General features: G+C 33.4%; 4 protein-coding genes across 7 annotated transcripts; 3 read left to right on the top strand and 1 right to left on the bottom strand.

The window, feature by feature from the left end:
* Window positions 1-2,208: 2,208 nt before the first annotated feature.
* Window positions 2,209-8,844, top strand: LOC116107585 (kinesin-like protein KIN-14T). Of its 3 annotated transcripts, XM_031393878.1 has the most exons (11): window positions 2,209-2,438; window positions 2,578-2,661; window positions 2,917-3,084; window positions 3,225-3,331; window positions 3,664-3,842; window positions 4,318-4,479; window positions 4,676-4,891; window positions 5,445-5,482; window positions 5,880-6,007; window positions 6,633-8,091; window positions 8,280-8,844. In XM_031393878.1, exons 1-11 carry the CDS (start codon window positions 2,219-2,221, stop codon window positions 8,393-8,395), a joined length of 2,877 nt encoding a protein of 958 aa, XP_031249738.1. In that variant the 5' UTR covers window positions 2,209-2,218; the 3' UTR covers window positions 8,396-8,844. The 3 variants fall into 3 exon arrangements, with proteins under 3 accessions (XP_031249738.1, XP_031249716.1, XP_031249727.1); XM_031393856.1 differs by lacking the exon at window positions 2,209-2,438 and having other exon boundaries at window positions 2,456-2,661; window positions 5,451-5,482; XM_031393867.1 differs by lacking the exons at window positions 2,209-2,438; window positions 2,578-2,661 and having other exon boundaries at window positions 2,991-3,084; window positions 3,677-3,842.
* On the bottom strand, window positions 2,395-11,184 carry LOC116107589 (pentatricopeptide repeat-containing protein At5g56310). The gene is made up of 5 exons (XM_031393888.1): window positions 9,036-11,184; window positions 7,504-7,677; window positions 6,758-7,014; window positions 2,768-3,142; window positions 2,395-2,595 (listed from the first exon to the last, which is right to left on the bottom strand). Exon 1 carries the CDS (start codon window positions 10,999-11,001, stop codon window positions 9,334-9,336), a length of 1,668 nt encoding a protein of 555 aa, XP_031249748.1. The 5' UTR covers window positions 11,002-11,184; the 3' UTR covers window positions 2,395-2,595; window positions 2,768-3,142; window positions 6,758-7,014; window positions 7,504-7,677; window positions 9,036-9,333.
* Window positions 11,185-11,583: 399 nt separating this feature from the next.
* On the top strand, window positions 11,584-12,333 carry LOC116107653 (transcription factor Pur-alpha 1-like). The gene is made up of 2 exons (XM_031393944.1): window positions 11,584-12,194; window positions 12,280-12,333. Exons 1-2 carry the CDS (start codon window positions 11,874-11,876, stop codon window positions 12,331-12,333), a joined length of 375 nt encoding a protein of 124 aa, XP_031249804.1. The 5' UTR covers window positions 11,584-11,873.
* An 11,091-nt stretch (window positions 12,334-23,424) lies between these two features.
* On the top strand, window positions 23,425-26,573 carry LOC116107618. 2 transcript variants are annotated; one of them, XM_031393912.1, is made up of 7 exons: window positions 23,425-24,173; window positions 24,577-24,647; window positions 24,776-24,827; window positions 24,927-24,988; window positions 25,074-25,186; window positions 25,975-26,077; window positions 26,264-26,573. In XM_031393912.1, the coding sequence occupies exons 1-7, from the start codon at window positions 23,917-23,919 to the stop codon at window positions 26,356-26,358; spliced, it is 753 nt and encodes a 250-aa protein (XP_031249772.1). In that variant the 5' UTR covers window positions 23,425-23,916; the 3' UTR covers window positions 26,359-26,573. The 2 variants fall into 2 exon arrangements, with proteins under 2 accessions (XP_031249772.1, XP_031249779.1); XM_031393919.1 differs by having other exon boundaries at window positions 24,936-24,988.
* The last annotated feature ends 334 nt before the right edge of the window (window positions 26,574-26,907 follow it).

The following is a 26,907-nucleotide window of genomic DNA, read 5'->3' on the forward strand; positions in this document are numbered from 1 at the left end:
ACAAGTTGGCTAGCTACCCTTTTCAAGAAATAGAGTTTTGATGAGTAATATTATTTGGGATTTTTTTTTTTTGAAGAAGTATGGTTTAATTTACAAATTACAACCACTTTATTAGTTACACTTTAGATCATACATTTGATGAATATTTTAGAGGATTCATTTTATTTTTCCGCCGTGAGATTGATTGAAATGATACTCATCCCTTTTGTTAAGAAAGTACCAAAAAAAAAAAAAAAAAAATCTATGATTTTGAGATTTCACAGAAGCAGAAATGGACAGGAGAATTTTCAGGTACTGTAATTAAAATTCGGTTAGGGAGATTTGCAAAATGGGTGATACAGAATGGTGCCCCTAAAAATCGTTTTTCCCTCGTTTAATTGGCTTCAAAATGTGGGGAATTACTGTTGTAAACATAACATAAATCTATAAATGAGAAAGTATAATTAGTATTGAATGAGCTTGTCAAGTGAATTAGCANTATATATATATATATATATATAGTAATCGGGGTGTCCGAGCCAACTCGCGTATATCAACTAAATCCCTGGGGTGCATTGAACACCTTACAAGTCTAAAAAATTAGGTAAGTCACAATATTATTGTGGTAGAGCCTCAAGGTTTGAATCCAATAACTTAAGGAAGTGAGTAAATCTCTTTGACCGTCAAATCAACTCCATGGGGTTAAATGCATGCATTTGCATAAACACACTTCAAAAAAGCTGGTCCTAAATCTAATTCACATTTTTAAATAGAGGATTAAAAGAATAATGTATAATAAATGACCATTTCTTTGGAAATCTAAAACTTACACTATATTATTACGCCATCGAATCAATGGCATAACCGGTAGGGTAATTTGGCCACAAAGAGATGAAATGTCACCCCCCAAATATTCATGGTACAAGATCAAAAGCAATAGTTAATTAATTAATTATAGATTAAGGTTAATTAATTTATATTATTATTCTTGTTGTTTGTGTCATTATCGTAAGTTGAAACATAATTTTCTTTGATAGGTCTATGTTAACATAAAATATAGGCACCCAAATCAAAGATTTAACCAGCTATTTTGAGTATGTGAACAGGGAATGTTTGGTGAGCTAGCTTCAAATTAATCAGTCATTAATTTTGATTAAACTAAACTAATTCCATAATGAGAAATTCATAACAGTGATATATGAACAGCCAGCCTTTTACTCTAACCTTTGTGGAGAAATGAGTGAAAAATAATGCAATGCTTTTTGCCACTGGAGGGGGCCCCTTAACAATGCAAATATGATATTTTCATCATCACGCAAAACTAAGGAAAGAAAGGTTGGTATTTTGTCAAGAAGCTCACTACATTCCAATAATAATTATCTGTATAATACATGATGGTTTCACATGGAGTTTTCAGAGAGTTCTTATTAAAGAAATAGAGTTTTCAGATGGTTGCAGGCTTTGTGTTTTAATGGTTTTAACACTCACTGATTAGAGCACATCAATTCTTTCTTCAGCATAGAACCATTTCTGAAAGTTCAACTACCATATCTTTCTCTCTCTCCCTCTCTCCTTGGACCAGATTATTAATATTGTCTCTCTTTGAATGTTATGATTATATTAATATTATGTCTACACCAAATTCTACTTCCTGGGGGATTCTCACTAAGTTTTTGATTGACTCAAACATATATGGAGCTATCTGACAATGTCTAGCTTCTTCTGTGATTATACTTTCAGTTTTCCAGGAGTTTTTTGAAGCACTAAATCAAGGTAACTTTGTATTTTTGTCTCTGCATCTTTTCACTTTTTATTTCCATGTAGATTTGGCATGTTGGTTTTTTTTTGTCTCCATAGTTTAATTAGTTTTTAGCTGCCTATTTCACTTAAAACATTAATTAAAGAAAATTGGGGAAACAGAAAAGAACCTGGTGTCTTAGATGGATGCTGTGAGCTGGAGACAAAATGGAGTCATCAGGTTTTTGCTGTCTGCAAATCTACTCAAGAGCATAAATTTACAAGTTAGAAACTTATCAATGGAATTTTGTTTCCTCCGAATCTTAAAGAACAATGGACATTCAATTGTTAAGAGCATTACAGCAGTGCATATATAGTTCTGCCTATACTCATTCTCAACAATTTATTCAAAATGCACAGTGCAGGTTGAAGACATGGAATAAGACATAAAAATTAAGAGGGAGGGCGGTCCTTTATACATCATAGAGAGAAGACAAAGACCATGGACTCGAGGCAACCTGTTCAGAACCTTGGCGAAACGATTCATTCCCTGCTAGGACTGAAGGCACATTTAACTTCTAATTGGGTTAAATCTGTTCGTGATATAATAAAAAACCTACCATCTGAAAAATCATCTGCTGATATAAAAGCAAAAACCTTAGAGACAGGGGATTCTTTAGATAACGAAGATGTAGAAGGAAATGCCGTTTCAAAACTAAAAGGTAGATAAGTATCTGTGAACTTGTATGTTGGCATGTTTGTCTGTCTGTATATCTTTGCCACGTTTCCATGAATCATTACCTCCTACTCATTCCATTCGTTTCATTATTGTCTCTCCTTTGTTTGTTTGCCTGTCAACAGATGAACTTGGTGTTTTAACTGCCAAGATAAATCAATTAAACATTCAGAGAAGGCAAGTCCTGAGTGAATTTCTGGACTTGAAAGGTAAGTAATCTTGAACAATCAATCATCAATATAAATCCACAGTATGAATACATATTTGAATAGAACCTTTTTCTTCCAATAAAAATCAAGATCTTGGTGACATCACCTTTTAACTCAACCGAGTTAGGTTGATCAAGAAGATTTTGGGTCCGAAACAGAATGATTATTAATGTCTTTGGACAATTGGTTGCACTCAACTTGAAAAACCATTGTAAACTGATTCTGGTCATTTGCTCTTCACATCTGCCATTGCAGGGAATATCCGTGTATTTTGTCGTGTAAGACCAATCAGAGTGGAGGAGAATTACGGATGCTTAAGACCTGTTGTAGCTTTAGATTCAAACAATGTTCTTCTGAGGCTTCATGATAATAAGAGTAAAAGTTACAGCTTTGACAAGGTTTTCCATCCAGGTTCATCACAAGGTGATTGAAATGCAACAACTTCTATGTGATTTCATTTCTTTCTTCATTATATAGACCCCTGAAAAAGGAAGACAATTATTTTATGATCAAAATAGCTTCTAGTACATAGAATCACAATTTTTATTATTGAAAATTTTCAGATGAAGTATTTTCGGAAATTGAGCCGGTAGTTAAGTCTGTTCTGGATGGCTACAATGCATGCATTTTTGCATATGGGCAGACAGGAACAGGAAAAACTTTCACCATGGTAAGGATCTTCTAAAATCAGTTGCCTTATAGCATAGGTATCTCTACAACTAAAATGCCATGTTTTAGGCCTCATGACACAAAATACTGAACAGTCAGGAGCCTGAACTCTGCATTCTCTGTTCAGGCTGATCAATCCTCAATCAAGAAGTAATATGAATGAGTCATCACATTTATCATGTATGACATATAAATGTACTAATTGGTTTCCAATGGAATGACTTATATCTGACAGTATTAGTAAATATAATTCAAAATTATCTAGATTAATTCTTTCCTATCTAAGTTTGTATAACTTTTCTTAGTGTACTTGTTATTCACCTAAATTTAAAGGAAGGTAATCCAGATTCCCCTGGCGTAGTGCCCCGCACAATTGAAGCACTGTTTAAGCAAGTAGTGGAGAGCAATCATCCATTTCTCATCAGCTTTAGTATGCTTGAAATTTACTTGGGAAATCTCCAAGACTTGCTCACTACTCAACCAACAAAAGCAACAGATCCTATGCCACCACGGTGAGTTTGCATTCCATTTTGGATATAGCTAATTGTTTTTTTCATCAAATGGAGCTCTATACCCTAGATGGCTTTGCTCCTAATTGTGACTCTCATACATTAATTATTGCTTCATTACATTTTCTATCTGAGAATTCGGTCAGAAAGTTAACAAGTTCTCATCAACTTCATTACAAATTTTATTTTCCTCATGGTAGTGTAAAGGTCAATTTAACTCGAGCAAACATTTATCCACCACTTTATGGATTCAGAATTTAATATTTTACCACAAGTTTCCATCAAGCAAGTCCATTAGCTTCATCTAAAAACAAGGAGGAAATAATTTCAAATGCCTAATGTACTAAATAAAGCCTAAATTTTTGGCTAGATGACAAGAAATTAATCTCCAACTAATACTCTTTTAACCTTTGAAATTGTTTGGCTATATGGCAATAGAAATGATTTTTTAAAAGAATTCTGTGACCTCTATTTGCAGCCTTTCTATTAAAACGGATCCAAAGAGTGGGATTGAAATAAACAACCTAGCTGCCATCCAAGTGAATGACTTCAACCAAGCTTTGAGACTGTACAGATTAGGGTGCCGGTTCAGAACAACTGCCTCTACAAATTCAAACACAACTTCTAGCAGATCCCACAGGTAACTACTTTTCCTTTTTAGAATTTGTATGAAACATTGATGTAATCAAGAAGATGAACTTAGACCAACAGGGCCAGAGAGCAAAGCTTGAGAACCTTATTAGGTGTTTTAAGAGTGGGATAACAAATTAAGTAACTGCTTAGTAAATGACAACATATTGTGTGTTCTAAGTTAGTTTTATTGTTCCTTCTAATAGCATGATCCGCATATCAATAACTTGCTTTGATGCTCCTGAGAGGCGACGGGAAACAAACAAAATTTGGTTAGTTGACCTTGGGGGAAGTGAGCGTGTGCTAAAGACAAAGGCATGGGGGAGAAGACTTGATGAAGGAAAAGCCATTAATTTGTCACTTTCTGCTCTTGGAGATGTCATTAATGCCCTTCAAAGGAAAAAGCGCCATGTACCTTACAGGTGAACAAGAAACTTAACTTGCAAATGCCCATCTAACATGAAGTTAACTACATAGATCCTTTATAGTCTGTCAGTTGTATTTAGGGTTAGATTCTACATTCAAGTAATTGAGAAACAAAACTAACCCTTTATTATTGTAATGCTAGTCATCAAAGTTAATTTATTGTATAATACAAAAAAATAAAATAAAAAAATGGACAACTCAGCGTAAGTCACTGCATGAGGTTGCAGCTATGAAATTAGCATGAGACTAGCATAATTTTTTTTTTTTTTTTTAGACAGTATATAATCCATCAACTTGAAATTCTGTGGTATAGTTCCTTGCTATCAGAGGCAGCCTAACTTCTTAAAAGAGTTTGTTCTGATTATTTTAACATTGCATTACTCTGTTTTGAGTACAAAAAAGGTGGTAGACTTTGAGATTTTGTTGACATGATTATAGTATAGCAATTCTAAGAATTGTTTTCATTAGATACAGGAAGGTTGGATTCTTACTAGGTTTCTACAGGCTTTATAGACTGAACCCTAACTAACTAGTTTTTATTTTTGACAGGAATAGCAAGTTGACGCGGGTTCTTAAAGATTCCCTTGGTAATTTTATTCTTTCGCCTTGGATTCTATATTATCTGTTGTATGTCAAATTATTAGTAAATTATAGTCATGAAGAGCAAATGACAGTCATTAACCTTACCATCTATTTAAAAAAAAAAAAAAAAATGAAGAAGAAGAAAGAATAAGAACTAGCTACTTCCAATTTAGTTGGCAAAAAGGCACTGGTCCATTCTTAGCTGTCAAGTGTCCCTCTTAGTGATTCTCTTTAGAAACAATTTACCGAAGCCATTCTTCTTCATGGTTTATATAAATTTTGGAAGTTAATCCAATTGAACATTGTATCAATGAATTTGCAGAGCTTGATGTTTAAATTAATAATTCTTATTTCTGTTAATGATTTGTGGCAACTGTAATACTTGTTTTTTATAATCTTCAGGTGAGGATTCAAAGACTCTGATGCTCGTCCATGTCAGCCCTAAAGAAGAAGATTTGTGTGAGACAATATGTTCTCTAAATTTTGCATCAAGGGCCAAAAGCATTCACCTAGGGCATGATGACTTAATTGTAAGTAGATCCAACATTGTGTTTCTTATATCATCTTTAAATTCTATAGATAACTTGGAAACTTTTATAAGTCTGAGGAAGTACAGATCAACCTGTTAATGATAGATGGTAGAGATATAGGGTAAGGTACATACATGCTTTGTGGAAAATTTGGGCCAGATTATTGTAGATTTGCAGGGTAAAGTTTGCATAGTTTATAAAGAACTTCAAAAACATGACGGCTTGCTATACTTTTGTATCATTCAGAACGTCCTAGTGACAAAAATAAAAATGCTTATTGATGCATTTATTCACATGCCTAATATGGTATTAAAGCAGATCATTTAGAGAAGATATATCCTGATACACAAACCTAGAAAGTAATAGAATGGACAACTGAATTGTAGACAAGCATTTTCACACACACACAAAAAAAAAAAAAACATTCAAACATAAATATTAATAGTAACTTTTCTAATCAATAGAGTTGTTAGTGATATCCTAAGAAAAGCCAATAATTTGAATTAGTTGCTAGAACTACCATCTCGATAGTCACATTAACTGAGGTTAGAAGTTCATCCATTTCATTTCAAATTAATCTTCTGCATTTCACATATGATCAGTGAGTTTAAACCACTAAAACCAGGAAATAAGAGACCAGAAAGAAGCTTCCATGAAGAATTTGCAGCAGAAGATGGAAAGGATTGAAGAAGAGCGCCTAAAAGTTAGAGGAGATATTGAGAAATTAAGTGAGGAATTAGAAAATCTTACAAGGCCAGCCCCTTCTTTCGAAGTGAAACCACAAGTTCCCCATTTATCTTCTGAGGAGCCACTATCTAACCTCAAAGTTAAGAAGGACCGGATTGGAGATGTCACAGCTCCTTTGTCACAATTGCCAGGATTTATGAGGTCAACGTTTTGCAGCAGAAGGAAATCTGGAAGAGATCTTCATACTGTAGAAGAAAAAGGTCAAGTCCTTGGGAGAAGGAGAAGGCGATCATCTCATCGGGCTGAGTCAGTAACTTTCCCTGTAAAAAATATTTCAGAGTACAACTCAGAGCATAGTATTTCCAAATCTAGCTGTTTGGCAGGTTTGAACATGAAAAGTAGTGCAGATTATGAAACGGATTACAGCATAGAAACAGTGCAAGGTGACATTAACATGGTTACATTCGGGAAACAAGAAAAATCACAAAGGACTTCAATTCGTCAAAGGGCTCCCCTCAGTTACCCAGAGCAATGTGGAAATCAAAAGAAAGAAAAAGATAACTCCACTAAATTTCCGACGATTGGTGATTGTCTTTTACATAAGAGTGAACCCTTAACTATTAGTTGTACTCAAAGAAGTAAACCAGTCCAAGCTGTTCCAATCGCAGAGGAGAAATGTGATGGAAGCGGACCAAACAGAACATGGATATCACATAATAGTAAGGTGCCTATATGTGAATTTAAAGTGGAAGCTTTTATCAGCCATAATACAACAAAGAAACAATTTGATGTCGAGGGAGTCGAAGTACCTGTAGCAGAAGTAATAACTGAAAAACCACAGACAATGTTGAAGGATTTATTTGCTGAGGAGTCAAGATCAAATTCCCCTTCTGCATCTCATACAACACAGACAACGATACTAACACAAGATTTTGTAGATGGCTTATTGCTAGAGGATAATGCATCTGGCACTCTTTCTTCACCTGATATGTGCAGTGGTAGACTTGATCAATATGAAGATGATGATGAAACTTACTTAATTCCTACAATGCAGGCGGTGAAATTTGACATGCCATGTCCAGATAGCATAATAAATTATAAAGAGTGCTCATTTTCTCCAACTGGCAAGGAAAATCATATCTTTGATTCAAAAAGAGATACTGGTATTTCTATCTCAATATCAGAACTGGAATCACACTGCCAAGAAGTGTCTACTGAAATAGGCATAAAAGATAAAGAAATGGAAGACTTTGATGACTCCTCTCCACTCTCATCAATAGGGACAACACCAAGATCGTTCAAATGGACATCTCAAAGAACTTTATTTATGGACCAAGGACATCAGAAGTGTCAAAACATGCCATATGCTACATTACAAGGAACTGCACAAAGCAATGGTGAGAATCTTAAGCTCTGAACCAAATAAGTATATACTTTTTTGACCAAGTTTTTTGTTTCTCAAGTAATAATTAACTTAAGTTTAATGGAGAATAAATGAAACTCTAAGAAACAGCTAACATTTTATAATCCCTCCAAGTTAAACTAGTTCATTCTTAACAATTTGCTTTTATTACACTTTTGGCAGGAACATTTCATGTCCTTAAACAGAGAATTCAGATAGTATTTGCCAGTGTTCTTTTAGGATTCGGATTCCTTGATCTAGGACTTGACCATGACTTCTTCCATGGTTTAATGCTTTGAAGCAGCTTTAGTGCAAAGCAGACTGAAGTTTAGAAATTTTGACTTGGTTGTATGTGGTGGCTGAGGTTGGCTTTGGGATGAAATTGAATGCTTACTTAGTCTTGGTTCTCTGCCTTCCCTCCACAATGTTAGGGAATAGGTTTAACACAGTAAAGCTGTTCCATGACTATGAACATTTGTGTAATTATATAGGAACAACAATATGATTTCCTTGCTTCATAAAAACACCTAATAAAGCTCTGTGCCAATCTATAAGTTAGATCTCTCAAATTCAAAAGAGACAAAAAATTGAGAATTATGAGGTTCTTGAGGTGTATCAAGTTGAAAGAACGGTTAGTTTGTCTATGTGTATATATACATGTATATATATTTGTGTATTTTGGCTACTGCTGTATATAGTAGTCTCAGCTATATTTTCCTGTATTGTAATTATCAATCCTCCGCTATATGAATGCATAATCATCAAATAAATTATTTCCAATTAACAGGATGTCTACTTTTGAACATAAAAAATTACATAATTACATGCTTCAAAGAAAATATTTTGAATGGACATGGATGGTCTTTTATTGCTTTCTCTTTAGACCTGCCAATCTATGTATGCTATAGATATTTTGTTATACATTTTGCATGTACATACCTGATGGTTGCTGGGTTGGCACAAGTATTCTTATGCACCAAAGTTCGGTGCACAAACAAAAAAATCTAGTAACTTCAGTACTAGATCTTATGATGGGAAAAACTCAATTCTCCCAAGAGGCTTTTATCAGGTCTTTAAATGCATCTGAATCTTAACGAAAGATACAGCAATATAATATGAATTACTATAGCTTTTACAAACATGGTACTGTGTTGTAGCTTGTCAGATGGTCGCACTGTAGTAATCATCAAAGCACTCAAAGCTGGTTCTCATTTGTATGTCTGTAAGTGTAATTACCCTATCCTTCATCAATTACAAGCAGGCGACAAGATTCATTTTGAAGATGCTGAGTAGTCTTCAACTGCCAATGCAACTTGCATAAAACTTGGTAAATCCTATCAAAATCAGGATGCGATGTGTCTCCTGCTATAAATTCATGAACTCTGCTATTCACTTCAATGTAACTCCATCCAGGCATCTTTTTAACACCTATGTTTCTCATTATGTTCCTTACCATTCTAGATTCACTCCACTTACCAAGAGAAGCATATATATTTGATAAGAGTGTATAATTTCCACTATTATGGGGCTCCAGCTTTATTAGATGCAGCAAAGCGCACTCTCCAAGTTCAGCATCACCATATATATTGGAAGCAGCAAGAAGAGAGCCCCATATAGCTGCGTTTGCGTCAAATGGCATCGTTTCAAGTAGCTCCCGTGCTTCTTGGAGGTAACCAGCACGGCTGAGTAGATCAATCATGCAACCATAGTGCTCAACCTTTGGTTCAATCCCATACCTTAATTTCATGTTTTCGAAAAATGAGCGACCCAATTCAACAAAGCCAACATGGCTACAAGCAGAAAGGATGGCAATGAAAGTAATCTCATTTGGTTTAGTTCCAGACATCTCCATTTGAGAGAACATGTCAAGGGCTTCTCTTCCAAGACCATGTAGAGCCAGTCCAGCAATCATCGTAGTCCATGTTATAACACTTTTATTCTTCATGTTCTTACATACATGTAAAGCCTTCTCCATGTTTCCAGACTTAGCATACATGTCTATGAGTGCGTTGTTAAGAGGAATCGTCTTGTACAATCCAAGTTCATCAATATAGTTATGAATGCACTCTCCCAACCCAATTGCACCCAAATGAGCACAAGCAGAAAGTGCAGCCAACAAAGCAATTTCATCAGGCTCAACATCTTCAAGCACCATCCTCTGAAAAATACTAATTGCTTCATTATTAAGGTCAATCTGAGCATACCCTGCAATCAAAATTGTCCAAGAAATTACATTTCTTTCAGTCATGCGCTCAAATAATCCTCTAGCATTCTTCAAATCACCAACCTTTACATAACCGGCAACCATTGCATTCCAAAGGGCAACGTGTCCGGCTCTCAGGCTCAATCCATCAAACAGTTTTCGAGCATCAGAGATGCATTTACAGGCACCATACGTTTGAACAAGGGCAGTGACAACATGAACATCAAAGTCCAACCCAGGTCCAATGGATTGACAATGAATCTGTCTTCCTATTTCAAGGGCTGATAACTTAACAACAGCCTTTAACACAAAAGGGAATGAGTAAGTGTCAGGTCTCAAGCCAGCTGCTTGAATTTTGTTAAAAAGAAAGATGGCACCGAAGGGAGAGGGAGAGTTAGAAAGAGCCTTGATGATTGTGTTATAAAGATAAACATTTGGTTGGGATTTGTGGGTGAAAACTAAATACGCATAATGGAAGAAACCCAGTGAAGAACATGAATCAATGAAGTGACTAAGGTGAAAATTATCCTGGTCAAAACCTCTAAAGATCATCAACCCATGAGTTTGTTGGATATGTTTGAGGTTTGAGCATTGCTTTAACAAGGTAACCAGGTACACACCACTTATACTGAAGTGACACTTGTGTTTGATTAAAGATAAAACTGATATTGATTTGCTTAAAGAGGATTGATGCCAAATCATCCTAAACTCACTTTAACTAGAGGGGACAATGTACTTATATTTCGAGTATTGAAAACATCAACGAAAGAGATGAATTAAAAAAGTTTGTTTTTTTCTCAATCCTGGGGTAATTAAAAAGCCTAAAATTTAGAGGGTATTGGTAAAATTTGGATACTAGTGGATGGTAGCTAGTATTATTAAAGCCAAGCTTATGAATAAGAAATTTTTTGTATGAAAAAGATTGAAAAAAGTAGACTTTAGCATGGTTTTAGCAATGATTTGTGAGTAAAAGTGGGCACAAAGCCCAAAGATGATACCTTGAAGAGATGGGTTACAGGGTTTGAGATAAAAGCAGGTAATTGCAATGAGTAAGAAGAAGATAAAAAAGTTAAAAAGGGAGAAAATTAGATGAGATTGTGACTTGGAAGAATGGACATTTTTATAGAAATCAAAGTCAATCATACAAGTTGAATAGGATTTTTACTGTAAAGTCTCCTCCTCTTAGCCAAACCACAGCCAAAGCCAAAGCCAAGACCTAGAAATAAAATAAAATAAAAATTATTTTTTGTTAATTAAAATATTGAAAAAATAATAATAATAATAAAAAGAGCATGAATATGGGAAGAGAAATACTAGAGTAGTAATAGTAATACTTGTACTGAGTCAATCCCCATTATCCTACTGCTTCCAGAATCCCTAATTCACACAACCACTTTCTTTCTTGACAACTATGCTGCTACAATAACACTAACCCACTTCAATTCAATTATTTCCCAGATCTACTTCATTCTCATTTCATTGTTTAGTGGGTAATTTTGGTTCTGGAGTGAGGGCAGCGAGTGAGTCAATTGTAAATTTGTTTGTATTTAATTGTTGTTAATAGGGAGAATTGAATGGAAGGGAATTCTGGCGGTGGTGGTGGAGGAGGAGGAAGTGGCGGTGGTGGTAGTGGTAGTGGCGGTGGTGGTGGTGGTGGTGGAGGAAATGACGTGGAGCTTGTGTGCAAAACATTGCAGGTTGAGCATAAGTTATTCTACTTCGATCTAAAGGAGAACCCACGTGGGCGGTACTTGAAAATTTCTGAAAAGACTTCGGCAACTCGTTCCACTATAATCGTTCCTTTCTCTGGCATTTCCTGGTTCCTTGATCTCTTTAATTACTATGTCTCTGATGAGCATGATCTCTTCAGTAAAGAGTTACAGCTTGACACCAAGGTAATATCATACTCTTCTTCCTTCTCCTTCTCTGTAAATTCCTGTATTTTTATTTATTTATTGTTTCGTTGCTTGTTTTCTACAGGTATTTTACTTTGACATTGGCGAAAACAGAAGGGGTCGCTTCTTGAAGGTATAACTTTTAGAAAGGTTTCTTCTATTTTAGCACAAGGAAATTGTTACTTTATGCCATGAATATCAAGTATTAATTACTTGCTAATTTTGCAATTTCTTTTTAACGACGTTATTCATATAATTACTACATGAACGTTAATTCTACAGTGAAACTTTCGTACATTTCTAGTGTTCTCTTCTATTTTGCTTGGATGCTCATGGGTAATTTTGAGTTCTCAGGAACCTTCAAAGGGCTTGATGTTAAACCCCTAACAATGTTCCTATGCCAATGGTAGGCTACACAACCATGTAATCTTAACCTTTGGCTCGTCCAGGAAAGCATGTGTTCTTTATATCCCCCAACCACTCATCATACATTTCACAATTGTCCATTTAGATAAATACCACATATTACACAGTTGCACTATAAAAGGGTGGGGGTTGATTTTCTATTCCTTTCAGGTGTGTTATTTCTCAGGCACCATTGAAAATAGCTTCCAAAGCTGTTAAACTCTTTCAGTCATAGCTTTACGTCTTTCACAAACTACTTTTAGATTTTTCATTTGTCATAATTACGTTTGGGACAATCTGGACTCTTAGAGGTGTCCTTAGTGGTGCTTCCTGCATGCGGATACAGAATTTTCCTTTTTTGTTTGAAGTAGTTTCTATAAGCCATTTTCATATCCCCATTTTTAAGGCCTTTACCTGCTTCTTCCGTGAGGTTTCCTGAAATTTGTCTTTATGGGTCAAATAGATTAAAATATTAGTACTTTTTTGTAATCATCAGAATTTTGATCATCAGACATTTGTTTTATCTAGAATTAATCTACTAGAATTGTTTGTAAATAATTGTAGATTTCTAAGTTTGTTTGACTTCATTGTTTGAAAATCAATCAAGGAAGCCATATATATTTTATTTTGGCTTGTGGGGAATTTATAATTGTCAATATATGAGATGATGCCATAACAGAACTGATTGGTCGTGAGGATATAAGAAGCTCAAATTTGAAGCAACGGATTGTGTTGAGATGCTTGATGAACTTATATGCACTCATGATCGTTGTTCCTATGATATTTGTTTGTCCACTGTTCTGGTTGGTAGACCTGTTCAGCATGGAATTAGAACCTTAGGAAACTAAATTTAATGAACTTTCCTAATAAATTAACTGACCCCCTTGTTAGGACTTTCTCGAGATGTTGAAGCAACCAGTCAAACCCAAACAATTAAGACATGTCTAGGGTCAATGATTTCAGCCAACATTAATTTATTGATATCCTTCCATGGTTCAGACTTTTATCTTATCACTATGGAGTTATGGAATTTGTAGATTTTTTTTTTTTAGAGATTTTGGTACTATCTATACTTGAGAACCAATTATAAGGGACAAATTGTGTCTATATTTATCAAAAGGAAATAACAAAATCCAAGTTTGAATTAAGCAAAAAGGCTTCTTCACTTTGATTGAACAAGCAAATTGCAGTTTTGACTGATTCTTTCCTCCATTGCCAGTCAACTATGTTTGAGAGATAACTGTTATATCCATGAAAGTTTTGGCTGGTTTTTGCTCATTCTCCTCCTTTGAGTGGAAGCCTAAAGCTTTGCAATTTCTTATGTTTTTTCATTAATGGATCTTTCTTTCAGTCTCCATTAACTCTCAAATCAATTAAGATTCTCTTCCTTGTTCCAAAAGTTCTTGTCATCTTTCCTGTGTCCATGTGCTTCTTCTTGAAACATTATCTTATTGAATCAAATTAAAGAATACAAATATTTGATACAAAGTTTTCTCCTCTATATGTTTGTTGAACCGTCATAAAAAGCCTTGCAAATACAAGCTACAACAGATGTGAGGGTTTTGAATTGTAATTTTTCTTTTCACACCATGTGAGTTATTCCCCTTTAACTCAAGCAAAAGCCTTGGCTATGTCACTTAACTGTGATGAGCAATAAAAAAAATCTTATATATATATAGAAAGAACTCTGATCAGCTATGTTAACAACTGATTCTCTGGATTATCTTTCTTCTCTTTCAACTGTGTAGTACATCCAAAAAACCTACTTGATCCGTCTCTCAGTTTCAGAGATTTGGTTGAAAGATTAAAGGCCCCTCTATTTCCCCAAATTCACTGCAAGAAAGTCAGGAGATGAATTTACCCATATCCACTGAAAATTTCTCAGTATAATTCAATGTTTCCTTGCCATCCTCCACTTTTAAGCTCCTTACCCTAAACCTTTCTTTAGTATTATAAATATTAGCAAGAGGTTGTTATAACAGGCTATGCATATTACGCTGCAAAAGCTTGATTGTAGCTGCAATTTTCGTCCTAGAAATTGTTTTCATTGACCCCCTTCATGGATTTGAAGTCATTTATGGCAATGTGTTATTTCCAAATGAATGTAATCACTAAAGCAACCACTTTGTTGAGAATCAGATTTTGGCCTTTGTGATACTTGAATAACTGATAGTTTGAAATCAACTACATATTTTTACTATATTTCTGGCCCATCTGTGACGGTCACTAGAATATTGATGATAATATGTATTAAGTTTGAATGGCCTTTTTGAAGATTTTTTTTTTTTTTTTTTTTTNATCTTAATTAATTAGTTTTAGGAAGAAAACTTATAAAATAAAGAATTGGAAGGAAGCCATGAGTTGGAATGATGATTAAGAAAACCTTGATTGAAACACGAGGTGACCGGGTCTTAATATCAAATTATATTATGCGAAGCCTATATGCTTACATTATTTGATTCTAAGCTGTCACCTTTTGCAGATAATCAAGCTGCCGCAGTTGATTTTTATATTCAATTCCCACAATCAATACATTAAATTATTTAATTAAACAATGTTCATACTGAATTAATTAAATTTTTAATAAAGTAAAGACACAATATTGTAATCGCATTTCCAAAGACTAGGCTTCGGTTTGTGCTTAGTGATTATGGAAGAGTCGACAACGATGATGATGACATCGTACTACCGAGTTTCCTTTCTAATTAATTTTAAGTTTTGTTAATTGTAATATTAATTTTAATTAATCACCTACTTTGAAATGCATAACATTAACTAAATTTATATGTATAATTTTGTCATATCTTAAGCATGACATGAAAATGATTTTGACATTAATGTGCTAAGAAATTAATGAATGCTGTTATCTTAAATGTTTTAAACAGTGTTTATCTCATCATAAAGATTGACTAATTAATGCAGTACTTAATTAAGTAAACTAATTGGGAGCAAGACAAAATTAATGAGCAATTGATGCTACAAGAGAGGGAGACGAATAAATAAAGGCATTCATTTGTTTGTGCCTCATGAGAGCATCATTATATACACGAAAATAAATATTTAATGGGTAATTTTATTCAGTTATATGACCGTCTGAAGACATTAACTGTTCACATGGCGAATTTAATAATCAAAATGAAAAGAAAAGAAAACATTATTAAACCATCTTAATGGGCACTGTCAGTGGAGTCATATTGGCATTATATAACTTGGAATATTTGGAATCCATTAATATCTTTGGATCTATATCAAATAATGAAATAGATGTCATTTTAGTGTATATATATTAATGTTCCATAAGATTTGTATATAGTCAATTCACGTGCAATAAATTCTCTGATTATTTAATGCACATGCACATATTAAGGATTATAATATATATAACTTCAAATTTTGATACAATATTTCAGTCTAATCTTTCCATTTATAAGACATAAAATATAATAAACAATTCTCTCTATTATGTTATCATAATATCACCTAAAACTTTCTCATATTAGAGATTATATATTAAATATTTTCTCGGGTTTGAACTTAAAATCATAATCCAAAATGGAGATTTATATATGAAGCGAGCTAGTATCGACAGAAAAAGAGCGAATTTTGAGAATGATGAAGAACACTTGAGATGGCATTTGCCTTGAGTTGGGCCATACAAAAAATATGATTAACATGCTTCAGCAATCAGACCTTTTGTTACCTTATTTTCTTTGTTTCTTAAAGACACAAAGGTAAAGATACTTTTGAACATTATTTATTTAGTTTCTATACTTTTCAACTTTATTTAGTTTTCTTCCTTATATATATATAATAAATAAAAAAATTGCTAAGTGGTGTTGTTTGTCTCCCACTTATCTCAAAAGAAGTCTTACTTCTTAATATTTTTAAATTACCTTAAAATAAATATGAATTACTAGCTAATTTCTCTCTATAATTACTTTTTACACACCCTCATCCATTGATAAATAAAGAAATATTCCATAATATGAAAACCATATTGATTAATCATTTACATGTCAATATGAATCGTGTGAAATCATTTTGTTGATATTTTTATCAATATTATGTTATGGTGACACATTTTGCTAAGTGGCATTTTCTCTTTGTTGTCTAGCCCATCAAGTTTATTTTGATTCATGATATACTTATGATCTAATTTTACACGTGTCACAGTTTCTTTATGTGGTTCTAAAAGGTTGTAAGACTTTATCTGTGGTCACCCAAGAAAGAGAAAAGATATGTTTGTGGTCTAACAAAAAGTTGAAATTCTTTTTGTCCTCCACGTGTTCAACTTTCAGATTTATGCCTTTTGCTCTTTCATTTCATATGTGTACACAATGGAGGTGTGCTTGCACACTTATGTCAGACATATGCATGCTGCATTTCATTTTACATGTTACTTCATATGTGCGCACACCTTTCTGCTGTGTTAACATCGCATGTCTGACTCATTTTTCTTAAGTTACGTTTTTATCCTTAACAACTAAATATTTTCCTTGCATATTTTGTGTTGTCATTTGAACCACTTACAAGTGTCTCAATATCCTTTAGTGATCCAGGGAAAATCAACATTTTTCCCTTTTGATTGTGGTCCTCAACGAAAGCTGAAAACATTTCTATTTTTGGATCAACACATGTCAGCCTTTGTCTACTGGCCAGAATTAGAGTGTACGAATTTGGGTTTATTTTCTCAATTCTTGCGACTTTGTTTGGCTAACCTTTATGTTTGTTTTTGCCTTGTGCTCTGAAACTTTCAGAGAGTTTTTTCCTTAAAGGTTCCCCATATGTTTTTGTGCTAAACACTTATCATCCTTCATTTTTGTTGAGCTAAATGGAAATTTATCTTCTTTCTTTTTTGTTTTCCTTTTTGAACTTGAATATATATTTTGTTGGTGCGCTGAACTTTTCAAAGAGTTGTTCTTGGTTAGGTTCTTTTACATGGGTTTGTGATAGAAACTTTCTTATTTATCTTCATTGTTGAATAGTAGCTAGAACGTGGTTCCTTTGTTGATGCTGGAGCGTGTCTTCAATGACTGAAGTTTGGCTGGAGCTCAAGCATTTTCCAGGAGTGAACTTAGTGTGAAGAGATCCGTGGTGCAACAGGATATTAGAGATTCAAAGGATGGTGTTTAGTGTAACTAGAACAGAGAGTTTTCTTTATTGTAGCTATAATCAATTTTTAACTATATCTTGTAATGTTTGTTGAATAGTAGATTTGCTTCGATCTAGACAAGGTCCCATAGATGTAGACTAAAAGTGGATTTAATAGAACCATGTATATGTTGATGTGCTTTACATTTATAGTTTGATTATTTTTTATTTGTTGTAAACTTGACTGTGTTAACACAACTTGGTGAATCATTCCGTTGTGTCTTTAAAAATGGGCACCTAAACGTTAAATAGAGTTCACCAACTCTAACACATTTCAAGAAAAATAAATTAGAGATGGGTGTCTATCTTTAAGAAGAATAGTGAGATTACAAGCTTTTTATATGTGATGTTTGTCTTTTTGAAAAATAAAATAAAATTGGTAATGGTTATGTGGAATTCAAAAGCTTCTTTAGGTGATGAGTGAAATTTTTATCGGGGAAAAAATAAAATATAAGCACAGAGAGATTTCTAATTATGTCGTTCACCAACAAAACCAGATGCCCAGTATAGGCCCTTTCAAACTGAAGCCCACTTATTTTACATTTTGCAGGATGGTTCTGAGAGCACCAGGCCTAATTAGGGTGATTAAATTAATTGAATCTTAATTATATAATTTTAAATTAACATTTCTCGATGCTTCATCAATCAGACCTTTTGTAACCTTATTTTCTTTGTTTCTTAAAGACACAAAGGTAAAGATACTTTTGAACTTTATTTATTTAGTTTCTATACTTTTCAACTTTATTTAGTTTTCTTCCTTCCACTATCACAAATCATTATATATATATAAATTGCTAAGTGGTGTTGTTTGTCTCCCACTTATTTCAAAAGAAGTCTTACTTCTTAATATTTTTAAATTACCTTAAAATAAATATGAATTAATAGCTAATTTCTCTCTATAATTACTTTTTACTAGTAGTGTTCAAAAGAACCGATTGGAACCGGAATTGGCGGGTATCCGGGGTTTGGTTCCAGTTTCTACTCGGAACTAGCCGTCAACAGGTAGATTTCGGTTCCAAAAATTTGGAACCGTTACTGTGCGGTTCCGGTTCCGGTTCTTATAGTTAGGAACCGGAGCCAGAACTGGGACTGAGACTAATATAAAATAAAATTAAAGAGTAGGGGTTACTAAAAACTTTTGTAGAAAAAGTAATGTGAATATATTTATATTTATATTTCATAACATTTAAAGTAAGTTGATTTGACTTTTGAGAATCTATCTTTACAAGTAATGGAGTTTGTAATTTTGAATTTATAATTTGTAATTTTATTTTTGTTAACAAGTTCCAAGGGGGAGGGGGGTGTATTTGTAAGTTTTAAGGGTTTTTTTGCCATTTTAAAAACTTTTGGGGGGTCATTGTAATTTTATAGGGTACCTAGAACGGTTGTTACAAGTTTCGGTTCTGGGTACCTAAGAACTGGAACCGTCAGTTCCGATTTTGGTTCCAAATTTCAAGGAACCGTCGGTTCCGATTCCTTCAAAAAATGCAGGGTACCCGGAACCGAACACCCCAACTTTTTACACGCCCACATCTTTTAATAAATAAAGAGATATTCCATAATCTGACAACCATATCAATTAATCATTTACACGTCAATATGAATGGTGTGAAATCATTTTGTTGATATTTTTGTCAAACTTATGTTATGGTGACACATTTTGCCAAGTGACGTTTTCTCTTTGTTGTCTTGCCCATCAAATTTATTTTGATTCATGATATTCTTGTGTGATCTAACTTTACATGTGTCACAATTTCCTTATGTGGTCCTAAAAGGTTTTAAGATTTTGTCTGTAGTCCCCCAAGAAAGTGAAAAGATATGTTTGTGGTCTAACAAAAAGTTGGAATTCTTTTTGTCCTCCACGTGTTCAACTGTCAGGCTTATGCCTTTTGCTCTTTCTTTTCATGTGTGTGCACAATGGATGCGTGCTTGCACACTTATGTCATATGCATGTTGCATTTCATTTCGCATTTTACTTCGTGTGTGCGCACACCTTTCTGCTGTGCTAACATCGCATGTTTGACTCATTTTTCATAAGTTGCATTTTTTTCTTTAACAACTAAGATATTTTCCTTGCATCTTTTGTGTTGTCATTTGGACCACTTAGAGGTGTCCCAATATCCTTTAGTGGTCCAAGGAAAATCAACATTTTTCCCCTTTTGGTTATGGTCCTTAATTGAAGCTGAATACATTTCTATTTTTGGACCAACACATGTCAGCCTTTGTTTGCTGGCCAGAATTGTAGTGCCTGAATTTGGTTTATTTTCTCCATTCTTGCGACTTGTTTGGCTAACCCTTATATATATATATATATATATATACTGTCTCTTTATACACATATATNTTGTGCTCTGAAACTTTCAGAGAGTTTTTTTTTTCCTTAAAGATTCCCCATATGTTTTTGTGCTAAACACTTATCATCCTTTATCTTTGTTGAGCTAAAAGGAAGTTCATCTTCTTCGTTATTTGTTTTCCTTTTTGAACCTGAATATCTATTTTGTTGGTGCTCTGAACTTTTTAGAGAGTTGTTTTTGGTTAGGTTCTTTTATAGAAAAATACTATGCTTACTCACCACTTGTACTAACTGCCATACAACCTTTGTTAAAATTTTACATGGTACCTGTACTATGCGTATAGTACCAGTACTATGCGTTATATTTACAAAGGATAGTAAGATGGTTAGTAAGATGGTGAGTAAGTATAGTATGATTCTCTTTTATATGGGTTTGTGGTAGAAACTTTCTTGTTTATCTTCATTGTTGAATGGCGGCTAGAACTTGGTTCCTTTGTTGATGCTAGAGTGTGTCTTCAGTGACTGAAGTTTCGTTGGAACTCAAGTGTTTTCCAGGAGTGAACTTGGTGTGAAGAGATCTGTGGTGCAATAAGACGTTAGAGATTCAAAGGGTGATGTTTAGTGTAACTAGAACATGGAGTTATCTTAGCTATAGCTAAAATCAATTTTGAACTATATCTTGTCATGTTTGTTGATTAGTGGATTTGCTTCAATCTGGACGAGGTTCTATGGATGTAGACTAAAAGTGGATTTAGTCGAACCATGTATATGCTGATGTGCTTTACATTTATAGTTTGATTATTTTTTATTTATTGTAAACATGATTGTGTTAACACAACTTGGTAAATCATTCCATTGTGTCTTTAAAAATGGGTACCTAAACGTTAAATAGAGTTCACAAACTCTAACACATTTCAAGAAAAATAAATTAGAGACACCATTCATCGGGTGTAGTGGCAGATCTAGGATTTTTGCTTAAGGGGGGCCTTCGCTGCTCCACCATTATTTGCCAAAAAACTAGTGAAAACTTTAAAAAATCATCAAACCTTAAGCAAAGAAAATAATATAATATTAAAAATTTGAGAAAAAGGAATGCAATAATAAAATACTTTCCTACTTGAATAAATCTATGAGAAGCAAAATTTTGAGTAAACCTTGAGCAAAACCTTCTTTTATTTTATTGTTTTTTTAATTTTTGGCTTCCAAATATTATGATATAAATTTTTATGATTTTGATAAGACATAGTCTAAGGTAAAGTCAATTAAAACTTAAATTAAGTTAACGTTGCGTCGACTTTTAATATGAATTAATAAAAAAAAAGGGAATTTTCTTGGTATAAACATAGATAATAACTCAAATTTCTTTAATAATTTTAAACAGCTAAATGGTGATGTTTGAAATGTAGGAAAGTGGTGGTAGAAGAATGAAGAATAAGTCTTTTAAAATATAGTTAAGGTTTTAATTTGAGACAGTAGGTTCATTCTTAGACACACAACACAAAATAAACTCACAAGATCCATGTCTTTTTTCCTCAAATTAGAATAAAAAACCTCTTAAAAAACAAGCATGATTCAACTCTAAAATAAACTGAATTGAAATGAGCAATACACACCTAAAACTGATAAAACATAAAACAGTTAATTGTAGTACCTTGAGTAGTGAAAACTTCAACAATTTTAGTCTTTAAAAGTTTTAAGAGCGAATAGCATAGAAAAAAGAATGAGAGAGTAAAGATTTTTGAGGATAAAATCATAAAAAACAAGTGGACCCGTGGAGAAAAAGAGTAGAGTGAGTTTTAAACTTTTAATATGACGTGGGCTTGAAATATATATATTAATAACAAGTTTTTTGTGGGCTTAGATATATGGATATATGTACAATAATTCTCATTTTTTAAAAATCTAAAGGTGAGCCTGGGTATATATATTAAGAGTAATGCTAGCCTTACTCACTTCTCTTATTCATTTTTGTAAATATATAGCATAGTACGGGTACCATACGCATAGTATGGGTACTATATGTTATTTTAACAAAAGTGAGTAAGAAAAAGTGAGTAAGAGAAGTGAGTAAGGATAGCATTTTTTATATATTAATAGCAATTTTTTGTGGACATTTACTAGTAATTGTTTTTTTAAATATGAGGCCTACCCTCAAAGGGTTGGATCCACCCTTGATCGGGTGTCTATCTTTAAGAAGAATAGTAAGATCATCAGCTTTTTATATGGTATGTTTGTCTTTTTGAAAAATAAAATAAAATTGGTAATGGTTATGTGGAATTTAAAAGCTTCTTTAGATGATGTGTGAAATTTTTATCGGAGAAAAAATAAACACATAGAGATTTCTAATTATGTCGCTCACCAGCAAAACCAGATGCCCAGTATAGGCCCTTTCAAACTGAAGCCCACTTAATTTGCATTTAGCAGGATAGTTCTGAGAGCACCGGGTCTAATTAGGGTGATTAAATTAATTGAATCTTAATTATATAATTTTAAATTAACATTTCTCGATGCTGTGTATTTTACCAGAAATGGTTATCAAAATCAATTGATTTTCATCGTGTAACTATAATTTCATATTAAATTAGCAAGGAAATAGTGCTGGTAATCACTATCATCACCCATCAAACTTCTTTTTTTTTTTTTTTTTTTTCCCTTTTTCTCTAAGCAATTGTTATGTCACTTCACCAGAAATCTCTAAAACTTAGAATATAAACGAGAAAGGTTGTGATTATAAGAGATTGATGTGGTCAATCTCAACAACTTAATAGGTAGATTGCACTTTCTTTCAATTAAGATAACTCAATGTAAATGACAATTACCAAACTTTTGTCAGTTCCATTTCAATATATAAAGTAAGAACAAAGTTAATGAAATGGGCAGAAACCAAACAAATAAATTAACCGGGTTTATTAAAGTGCCATTGTTGAGCTTTGGCACAAAAACGATTTTCCTTCAATTTTAGGAAACTTGGGGTAATAAGCATTAGTTTCCCAAAATTGAAGAGAATAACAATTTTACACCAAACCTGAAGGACGTACGGCAAGTAATTAACTGTAAATTAAAGTGCTATCTATATTATGTGCAGAAATGAAAAAGAAGCATATGGGGAAGATAATCGATGTTGAGAAGTAATGAAAAAAATAAGAGAAGAATCTATTGTATTTGTATTAACTTATATATTAATCGTTATTACAATGATGGATCAGTTGTTATACATAAAATTTATGAAACGCAGAAGCACAATCTAATAATCTTGAGCGTAGAAGTCATTAATCTCTCTGACATTAAGCTGAAACAAAGAAGAACAATCGTTATACATCAACCACAACATGTGCTCAAACAAAATTGCATCTACATCCACTAATATTACTCTAATTTTGAAATTGGAATGATCTTTGTGGTTAGTGATTATCATGAGTAGTTTCTTCATTTTGTCTCTTTTTTTCGTTAATTTTCATCAGCTGTTAAATTGCACATGAGAAATGTAGATGAAGGATATAGTTTTGATTTGGGCTATAAGGGTATTCAATTTTCTTGTGTTTTCTTTCATTTTCTTAGCAAACAAACAAAAGGGTATTATAAAATTGGGTCAATCCGGTAACGGTACTGGAGACTGCGGTTTCTTAATAAAAAATTGTCATATTAGTAGCATTCAAACCTTAAAGTGGTAATAAATTTGAATAGTATACTACATCATCTTAGTGAAATAGAATGTACTTGTCTTATACAATAACATTGTAATGGCGTCTTGAAATTACTAGGCTGGTACAATAGTGCTCCCTGTATGTAAAGCGTCAATGTAAAATTTGTGAAAGATATATGCAAGTTGTAGCACAAAAGTAAGACTTTTAACGAGATGGGTTATAATGTAATATGCTCCGTACTCATGTATTTATTTTACTGGTTAGGTGCAATGATGTAATCATTTCCTTTAAAATTTTGTTTACTGGAATTAATAGTGTTGAGCTTTGTTTGTTGGTGAGTGTGAGCTTAGAATTCAAGATTGATGATGAAGATGAGGGTTGCAGTTTGTCGACACCTTTTGGTTTAGACTCAAAGGATGAGATGGAGTCATCATCACCAATCTCTTTTTCGCGTTCAGTCATGAAGAGCTTGGAAGAAGACACTCTGTATCCTTGTTTACAATGTTGACTAGTTTTCTTATTTTGTTGGAAATTTTGGCATGTTGGTACTGACCGGTAACATTATTGAGGTAGTTAACAATGCAAGAAAGGTAACATTACATGCCAGTTAACAACGCAAGAATGGGAACAAAAGGCAAAATAAGTTGAGATATTGAACTTGATGATGACAAATAGTTCAATATTAGGCTTGGTTGAATTGATATTTTTCCCCTCTCTTTAGTGAGAAAACCATACTGTTAAATTTGGAGGTGCAGCAACTGAAGGAAGTGTATAAGTTACAATTATTTTGAGATCTGCAAAAGATTCTTTACAAGTTGGAAGTATAGGTTAATAACTATGAGAAAATCTCATTGATGCGAAGAATTCTGTTTTCCTTGATTTTCTTTAGGCTTGATGAATCATTGAGTTTAAAGAATCTTGGGCTGTCAGATGTTTGTCTTGCCACTTTAGCATCTGAAGGCGAGTAACAATTGCTTCATGGCTAAAACGTTTCTTAATAATTCTATAAACTAAAATTTCAGTTGGTTCAATTTATAACCAAACTTGTAATGCTTGCTACTAATGCCTACTCTGGCTTTCTGTTTTAGTTGATAATGATAGCACTGATGACCAAGATATGTGTTTCCAAGAACCAATGAAGTAAGTTTTTGAGCTCTTAAAACTTTTTGTGTTGCTCAAGGTTGAGCAAAGCTCTGTTAGCTCTTTTCTTAGCACTTGCTCTAATTCTTTCAATATTAGATGTTACGGGGACAAACTGCATGAGATAAAGGATCCAAGTCACCATACTATGAAGATGGAAGGTAGAAAGAAAATAGTCCGTTAAGAGTTTCATTATATCGCATCAATGAGTGTAATGATTATAGTTATCATTTATTGTGAAAGTAGGGGAACTGAAAGATGAGCCAATGTCCTTTGAAGCTACTGGTCCTGTAATAAAGGTATCGAAGGATGACTATGACAGCATTCCGTCCTACATGAAAACCCTAACTTCATGGGAGGTATGAAATTTTTTATGTTTCTCGTGATAATTTATTAAAAGAACATTATGTTATAAATAATTTGGGGGTTACTAAAGGGAATGACTTTTATTGAATTTGGAGAAATAAGATGGTAAAATGTGAATCTGTCTTGGAACTCAAGGAAATTTAAACCCCACAAAATCTGTATCCTTATCTATTTTCAGCAATTCTTGAATGATGGAAAGCTTGACTGATCACTGGTTAATACTCTTTTGCCAAGGTTTATAAGTATCAGATTCTCTGTCTTCTATAACAATTATATTTGCTCTGTTAAAATCACACAGTAAGCAATTGTCATGTAACAAACTGAAGCTTGTTTCTTTGCCTTGTCGGTTACATCCTTAGGCTAATGGTTTTGTATCTCTACTTGAAATTAAAAAATATAAACCGTCGATGAGGACTTTAATCTGTTTAGGAATTCATTTAGTATGATAGCTGGAATGGAACATTTCGAAGCTGTATGTTGCATCATGCTTCCTGGATAATTTAATGCAATTGAGTTGCCACTGCCATTATGCCCTTTATATACTATAATTGCTTTATAGTTTCTCTCATATCTCAATGAGCAAGCAGCAGAAATGAGACAAGGCTTCAGTTCTAAATAGGGTATGCCAAGGGCCAAAAAATTAGTTCTTCTGTTTATCAATATTCTTACAACATGGAATTGCCTTTTGATTAAAATATGTTGCATGCATATTTGAATGGCTTTATTTAGGATTTTATAGCTAATAGCTTAATAATCTTGCTGGTGCATTATTGAGTAACAGGATCTGCTTGTTGCTGTCGAGAAGATCAACTCAAAAATGAGAAAGGAGAAAACAAAAGGATGTGACTACTTCCAGCAGGACGAAATTGCATCTTTGGACCTGGGTATGTATATCCAGCCAGTTTTTTTTTTTTTTTTTTTTTTTTAAATTGTACGTTTTCATAGTTATCAAATAGCAGTACTGCTGTTTTTGGTACACATACAAATAGCAGTACTGCTGTTTTTGGTACACATACAAATAGCAGTACTTTTTAACATATTTCACATCTTTTGCTCTTGTTTTCATTCAGGACACAAAGCCAGAGCTTATCTACTGCTGCTCACACGTCTAAATCTTTTACGTGTTGAAACAATCGATGGTCGTATAAGCTACCGAGTTCTGTGAACAGACATGATATTACTAAATATAGGTATAGATAATGCGATCATATACCTTATTCAAGTTTTACTCTCTTAGGTTCATTAGGAGCTCCGCTTGTTTTCTTTTTGGTTACAGCATTTTGCTTATACAACCTTTGCTGCATAGCAATTAGATTTGTAAAACTTCATTGATAGGTTTTTTCTTTTTATATTGTTTTATGATATTTGTATTTTTCATTCTTCCATTACGTTAATGATAAAAGAGCTTATATGTTTGTCAAATGAAATATATTTTTCAAAATGTTCAGCTTTTTATAAGGCCGAATTACAATTTTTCCACTAAGATTGGCATAAAGACACTTTGACAAATTTAATTAGAGTAAATGACTTTTTTCCACCCAAATAATGGTCTAATGACACTTTTCCACCTAAAGCACAATTCCGTAAATAAATTTGGTTGTGGAGAAGGATAGGATGGTTAAAAGTCTGTTATAAATAAGGGTAGGACGGTCAATTAACAAAACCCTATCAACCCCCAACCGTTTGCACCACCATTTGTTGCCACTCCCTCACC

This window comes from Pistacia vera, unplaced genomic scaffold (assembly GCF_008641045.1).
Source record: "Pistacia vera cultivar Batoury unplaced genomic scaffold, PisVer_v2 Contig117, whole genome shotgun sequence".
Classification (NCBI taxonomy): Eukaryota; Viridiplantae; Streptophyta; class Magnoliopsida; order Sapindales; family Anacardiaceae; genus Pistacia; species Pistacia vera.